The sequence below is a fragment of the Strix aluco genome, chromosome 17 (genome assembly GCF_031877795.1).
Source record: "Strix aluco isolate bStrAlu1 chromosome 17, bStrAlu1.hap1, whole genome shotgun sequence".
NCBI classification, from domain to species: domain Eukaryota; kingdom Metazoa; phylum Chordata; class Aves; order Strigiformes; family Strigidae; genus Strix; species Strix aluco.
In genome coordinates this window covers 393,994-400,715 of record NC_133947.1, presented here as the reverse complement: position 1 = coordinate 400,715, position 6,722 = coordinate 393,994, and the positions used below count along the sequence as shown (strand labels likewise).

At 71.5% G+C, this 6,722-nt stretch overlaps 1 protein-coding gene across 2 annotated transcripts; it reads left to right on the top strand.

Moving 5' to 3' along the window:
- The first annotated feature begins 568 nt into the window (after nt 1-568).
- On the top strand, nt 569-5,726 carry CD40 (CD40 molecule). 2 transcript variants are annotated; one of them, XM_074842976.1, is made up of 9 exons: nt 569-635; nt 1,913-1,994; nt 2,545-2,670; nt 2,780-2,923; nt 3,149-3,248; nt 4,218-4,279; nt 4,504-4,602; nt 4,973-4,998; nt 5,247-5,722. In XM_074842976.1, exons 1-9 carry the CDS (start codon nt 588-590, stop codon nt 5,400-5,402), a joined length of 843 nt encoding a protein of 280 aa, XP_074699077.1. In that variant the 5' UTR covers nt 569-587; the 3' UTR covers nt 5,403-5,722. The 2 variants fall into 2 exon arrangements, with proteins under 2 accessions (XP_074699077.1, XP_074699076.1); XM_074842975.1 differs by lacking the exons at nt 569-635; nt 1,913-1,994 and having other exon boundaries at nt 2,194-2,670; nt 5,247-5,726.
- Nucleotides 5,727-6,722: the final 996 nt, after the last annotated feature.

Below are 6,722 nucleotides of genomic sequence, written 5' to 3'. Positions count from 1 at the left end.
CGCGGAGCAGCCGCCACTCCCTGCACGGCCCCACATTGTGACGGGGAGTCCGGGGAAAGTCTGCCGGGTCCGCAGGGGAGCCTGGAACTTCCCCGGGCAGCGCTCGGGGACTCCTCCGAGGGAACTGAGCCAGAGGCAGGCGGGCGGCCGGGCCTCTGGTGCTTCTGCCCCTTCCCGTTGTGGGCTGACGTGTCTGTGCGGACCCTGCGCAGGGGGCCGGGGCCTGCGGGCAGCGGCGGGGGCTCCCCGGGGCCGCAGCCCTGGGCTACCGTTGGGAAAAAGAAGTGAAACCCCCAACTTCTGCCCCAGGAACGAGCCGTTGGGGCCAGAACAGACGCTCACCTCGCCTCGGCTCGCCGCCGGCTCCTGCCCCTGCCCGCACCTCCGTCACCCCGGGAAGGACCCGGCAGGACCGAGAGGCGGGCGTGACGCTGCCCCCCCCCGCCCCCGCCGGGTGCCGGCGGGGCTCCCCGGCCCGGCGCGGTGCGGGGAAGCCCCGGGGCGGCGGCGGGCGGCCCAACGTCCCTTCCTGGGCGGGAACGGGCCGGGGCGTTATAGGGCGGGCGGCGGCGGCGGGGTGCGGCGACATGAAGCGGCTCGGGGTGTTGGGGCTCCTCGGCGCGGTGCTGCTGGGCGTGAGTGGGGCTGGGGCTGGGGCGCTCCCTCCTCCCTCCTCCCTCTCTCCATTCCTCGGGGCTCTGCCCCGGCCCGCAGCCCCGGACTTTCCGGAAAGGGCTCGGTCCGGCCGCGCTGGCCCGTCCCCTCGGCGCGTCCCGCCCCCGCGGGAGGCTCATGGCCGGGCCGGGCCTGGGGCGGCTGCGGGGGACGCTCCGGTAGCGCTGCCGCCCCGCACGGGCCGAGCCAGCCGTGTCCGACCCCCCCCAACGGGACCCCCGGGGGCGCGGGGCGGAGGGGAGGGCAGTGCAGGCAGGGCAGGCAGGGCTCTGCTCGCGGGCCCCTCGGCCCCTGCTCGCTTTCGCTTTCCCCCCGGGCCCGGCGGGTTCTGCCGCCCGGTCCTGCGCCAGGATGGGGCGCGGGTCCCCGCCGGCAGCGTCGAGCCTCGGGGCTCCGCAGCGCCGGGCACGGCCGGGGTCCCCGCAGCCCGGGGTGCTGGGAGGCTGCGGGGGGGCAGGGACGGGCTGCCGGCGCCCCTTTCACTTCCCTTTCTGCTCCGCGTCAGGCGTGTGACAGCGGGGCCGGTGCCCCGACGGCGGGGCCGGTTCCCTTCTGCCAGCTCGGGCATCCCCGTGTCAGACCTCGCGGTGCCCCGTCGAGCCGGGGCTGCCCGGGGGTCCCGGGGGGGGTCGTTTGGGCCACAGACACCCGTTGTGCCGGGCCCTCCCTCACCCCAGGGCTCTGCCCGAGCCCCCGTCCCGCTCCCTGGGCTACCGGGGATGGGCAGCACGGGGCTTGCCCCGTGCGAGGGAACGGTGCCGGGGGTGCCCTCCTGCCCCCCGACTGGCCGGGATCTGCCTCCTCTCCGCCCTTCCCCGCGCACACCGCCCCAGCTAGCAGGGCAAGCAAGGGCCCTGGCTGCCTCTGCTTGCCCAGGGCTTTCCCGCCCCTCAGGGCCGGTGCAGCGACCTGGGGAAGGGGCTGGCGGTGCTCTGGGCACGGGGGGCCCGGTTAACACTGCAGCCCCGTTGTCAGGGGCAGAGGCATGGGGCAACGTGCGGTCACCGCCTGGTAGGAAATCTGCCACCCCACTTCAAAGAGAGCACCGGCGGCATCAGGCGGCGCAGGCGGCTCTGCTGCGGTCTGTGGTTAGCACAGGCATGGGAAGAGCGGGGCGAGGAAGCCCTCACCTCGGGATGTGGGTTGGCGCACAGGTCAGCGCACACGTGCCTGAAGAACCGAGGCAGTGCCGGAGCGCCGGGGAGCGGCACGAGTTCACCGGTCTTGTTTCTTCCAGTGCTGGGAGCCCAGTGGTGCTGCCAGATGCTCTGAGAAGCAGTATGAACACAAGGGCGGGTGCTGCAACCGGTGTCAGCCAGGTACGGAGACCCCTTCCCCTTCCTGGGGACCCCCAGGCCTGGCTGTGCCTGGGCGGAGCAAGCCCAGCTCGGTGTGAGCGAGCCCGTGCCAGCGGTGCTGACAGGTTCACCTCCCTGCGTCACCTCAGTGCAGGAGCAACTGGGGACCTCATGAGTGCCCTGGGAGAGCCCTGGGCCTCAGCGAATCTGCCACAGCTCTCTTGGGACTGTCAGTGCTCTGCAGCCACAGGCAGCTTGCGGGGAGAGTGCTGCCGCTGGCACTACCAAATCGTGATGGTATTTGCCAGCTCCTGCTGTCACTGCCAGATCGTTTCCCAGTCCTTGGAGAGCGGGAGGGAGCGGCTGCCCCTGTTTCCCTGCCCCAGCACCTGGCAGCCCTCCCACACCTCGCCCCACGCAGCGTGCGCAGCCCTGGCCGCCAGAGCTGCATCAGGCTACCGAGCAGCAGGCTGCAGTGGCCCTGGCATCCACAGTCACCAGTGCTGGCACAGAGCTGCTGCCGGGAGAGGGGAGAGCCCCCTTGCTCCCTCCTCATCGGCCTCTGTTGCAGGGGAAAAGCTGGTCTCCGAATGCAATGGCACAGAGAACTCTGTCTGCACCCGCTGCGAGAGCGGACACTACCAGCAGAGCTGGACCAGGGAGAGGCACTGCACCCCCCACGATATCTGTGAAGAGAGTGAGTGCTCCCCGTGCCCACCAGCACCAGCCTAGGGGGGCTGCAGGGGCTGGTGTCCCCTTGGGCTCACGCCCCGGTGTCTCACCTTGCCCGCGCCCCCTTTGCCCAGACGCCGGCCTCATCGTGAAGACACAAGGAAACGCGACGCACAACACGGCGTGCCAGTGCCAGGCCGGCACGCACTGCTCCGACTCCAGCTGCCAGACCTGTGTGGAGAACCAGCCCTGCCAGCGCGGCTTTGGCTTTGTGGCAGGTGAGTCCAGCCAGATCCTCCCTCTCAGCGGACCGATGCCCCAGCAGCACTGACTTCGGGCCCTCCAGGGCCGGGGGGGGCTCCCCCTGCGGGGTGCCCCTCGCAGGGCTTCGGGAGGGCTGCGCCTGGCAGCACTGCCCCAGGGAGTGCTGCTCGCCTGACCCCCGCAGCCCCTCGCCTCCTGTGGCCCGTACTGACCTTCCTGCAATCTCTGCTCCTCTCCAGCCAAGGCTGTGGCCCGGATGTCATCCCCCTGCGAGCCCTGTGCAGAAGGCACCTTCTCCAATGTCTCTTCTAAAACCGAGCCGTGCCATCCCTGGACGAGGTATTGTCTGAGTGCTGACCACATCCTTCACCCATCCCCAGCGTGTCCTCTGCTGCCAGCCTCTTTGGGGACCTTGGGGACCGGCTGGGATGGTCTCTGAGGGACAGCATCAGGCTGGTGTAGGGCAGGAGTGAGAGGAGCAGAGCTGCGAGGGCACTGAGCTTCGGGGCGGTGTGGCTGAGCTCGAGGCAGACTTCCAGGTGCTTGTGAGTGTCCTTCAGCGTGTGTGCAGAGCGCTGGCCCCTCCAGGGACGTCCATGCTGCCGTCTGCACCAGGAAGAAAGGGCTGAGGGGCTGCGGGGACCCCCCATGCCCTGTCTGGGCTCTCCCTCCCAGCACACTCCTTGGCTGTAGCCATCAGCTGAGGCACCAGCCCTGTCCACGGGGAGTCTGGCTTTGAGGATGCCATGGGCTGGCAGGTCATCCCTGTCTTTAGAAAGCTGCTCGAGAGTTAATTGTACTCCCTGGTAGAAACGTGAGCCTTATTTCCAGGCTGAATTAGTCTTGCTTCAGCTGCCAGACATTGGATTTCACTTTGCTTTTATCTGTGCCCAGAAATTACCTCCCCACGGAGCCACTTGTAGCCTGTCATCGAGTCATCTCCGAGCTGTTCTGCGATAGCTGCAGTGCCTGAGCCCCAGGGTCTCCCTGACTGGGAAGATCTCAAATATCTGCTCCCTCCTGCGCCTTGTCCCAAAACTTGTCCCCATCTTCAGGAGTTTCAGCAACTCCAGAGCAGGACCCCAGGGTGGGGCCCTGCGATGCGGGGCCCCGGTGTCCCCATCACGCCACACAGGCCACAACGTTGGCCACGGCCCCGGCCACTCGCCGTCCAGAGCCCGGTGTGCTCGGCGCAGGATGCTTCCTTGTGCAGCTCTGGTGGCTGCCCAGCCCCGGCCATTCCTGCTCAGGGGCTTTCCGTGTGCTCAGGCTGCTGCTGTGGTTATATGGTCTCGTTCTTCACTGCAGCTGCAAGGAAAAGGGGCTGGTGGTGAAGGTGGAAGGGACGAACACCTCAGATGTGATCTGCGGTAAGTGCCGGGTGCCTGGGGCTGGGCCGGTGCGGAGCAGGGATCTCCTGGTGCTCCGCTCCCGCAGCCCTCGGAGGAGCTGGCCTGGCCCGTGGGTGTTTTTGGGAGAGGAGGGTGCTGTCCTGCTCCTCTCTGTCCCCAGGCAGGACTGGGCCTGGCGCAGAGGCAGCTCGGGGTGCTCGCCGTCTCACACGGTGCCTCACGTACCCCGTCTCCCTTGGCAGAGTCGGGCGGGCGCTCTTCGCTGTCGGTGCTGATCCCCATCACAGCCGTGGTTGTCACTTGCCTTGTGGGCATCTGCATTTACTGCCTGGTCCACACAGGTGAGGGGCTGGGACACGGGAGGCGACGCCTTGGCTGGAGGGGCCGCGGGGGGAGGACGGCGGCAGCTCTGCCGAGAGCGGGGCAGCCCCGCTGGGGTGGCTGCCGGGACGTGTGTCCCCGAGCCTGTTGCCGTGCCGGGTCGGTGGGCTCTGTCCTCAGCAGCGGGGGCATGTTCGCACGGCTGCAGCCCAAGCTGGGCCAGCTCCTGGAGGAAAGCGCTGGTGCCCTGTGGGTCCTGCCCGGCTCCCGGCCGTGGCCCCCGGCCTGTCAGGGCAGCAGCCGGGGCTCTGAGCCCTGAGAGCTCCAGGCAGGGCGGGGCAGCAGCGCTCCCCCCACCGACCGCGGCCCTCTGTCCATCTTTCCCTCCAGATCCCAGGCGGCGGGTGAAGAAGCAGGTGAGTCTGCCCAGAGCCCCCCTCCAGCAGTGGGTTGGGGTCCCTCCCGGGCGCAGCCGGGGATGTGGCTCTGCAGGGAGCAGGAGGCTGGGACAGGGGCAACGCTGGGACGCTGCTGGCAAACGCTGAGACAGGAGGGACCCGCAGAGGGTGAAGGGGGCACCGGAGCATTGCAGGAGCCTGGGAAAAGACGCGGCTGCAGGGGTGGGGGACGCAGCTGCCTGCCCCTGACGCCTGCCCCCACGCAGGTGGAGGCCGGGGAGCCTCAGGAGCTCCCAGGGGCCCGTCAGCCCACGGAGACAGAGGATGGAGTCTTCCCTGTGCAGGAGACCCTGCTCGGGGGCCAGCCCGTGGCCCAGGAGGACGGCAAGGAGAGCCGAATCTCGGAGCAGGAGCGGCTGTGAGGGCGCAGGGGCTGGGGCACCGGCCCCTCTGCCCCTCTCCAGCCGGGGGCACCTCCAGCGTCGCGCCTGCCTGCGGGTGACCTGACGCTGCCGTGGGCCAGGACACGGCCCCCCCCCCGGGGACACCCCGGGGACACCCCAGCTGCGCCCGGGGCCGCCGCGGCGGAGCGAAGCTCATCACGGGGCTGCGGAGCAGAGCCCGGGCCCGGCGCCCCCCGGGGGCTGCGGCGGGGCCCAGCGTGGTGCTGGCGGGGGGACCCGGGGCCGAGCGTGGCCGGGGCGTGCGGGGCGGGACCCCCCCGGCGGGGCACGGTCTGGCCCCGGCCCGGGGGCTGCGGGAGCCCCCAGCGCTGGAGCCGGGCCCAGCCCCCGCGGGGCCGGTGAGGGCGGGCGGGGCCGGGTGTGCCGCTCCCCGGCGGGGGGGGGGGGGGGGGGCGCGGCCGGAGCCCGGGCACCCGCGGCCGGTAGGTGACGCTGCGGGACCGGCGCGTGGCGGGGGAGCGAGGCCCGGCCCTGGGGGCGGGATGTCCTCGGGCACCCGCCCTCCGCCGGCCGGCCCGGGGCTTGGGGGGATTTGGGGGGGATTTTGGGGGGGATTTGGGGGCACCCCGCGGAGAGTGGGGGGGGGGGGGTGGAGCTGCCGCCCCGGCCACCGGCGCTGCGGGGGGGGGAGCGGCCTCGGTCCGTTATTCTCCACCGCGCCGCGGGCAAAACACCGTAATTAAAACTTTATTAATAAATTCTCCGAGTGTGCGGGAGCAGCGCGGCCGGCAGCCCCTCCCCGGGGCCCCCCGCACCGGGGCCCACCCGCGCCCCGGGGGCCGGCGCTCCGGGGATGGGCGCTGCGGCCATCGACGCTCCGCGGGCGGCTCCCGGCAGGGAAGGGAGGGGCTGCCCCTCCCTCTGCTCTGCTCGACCCCAGCCCCGCTCCGCTGCCCCCGCCCTCCCCGAGCCGGGCCCGTCCCCCCTCCCGCCCCGGCACCGGCAGCCAGCGGCCCCCGAGGCTGCCGGGCAGCGCCCACCGCCGACCCTGCCCGCGGGTGGAGCACCCCAGCCCCTGCCCGTGTGCTGACCTAACCCTGCCCAGGGCGCTGGTGCAGGCAGGGCTGCCCGCAGCAGGCAGACTCTCGCCAGCCCATCGCCCCATCACTGTGCAGGGCCCGTCTCGCTGCGGGGTGCTGGGGGGCCGCAGTGGAGCTGCCGCCGGCCCTGACTCACTGGCGGGGGGCTGGACCGCAGCAGCCCCCCCCAGCCCAGCGCAGGCCCCGGGTCCCGGCGGCAGCTGCAGCCCCTGGCCTGGCACCACCCGAGCGCACGCAG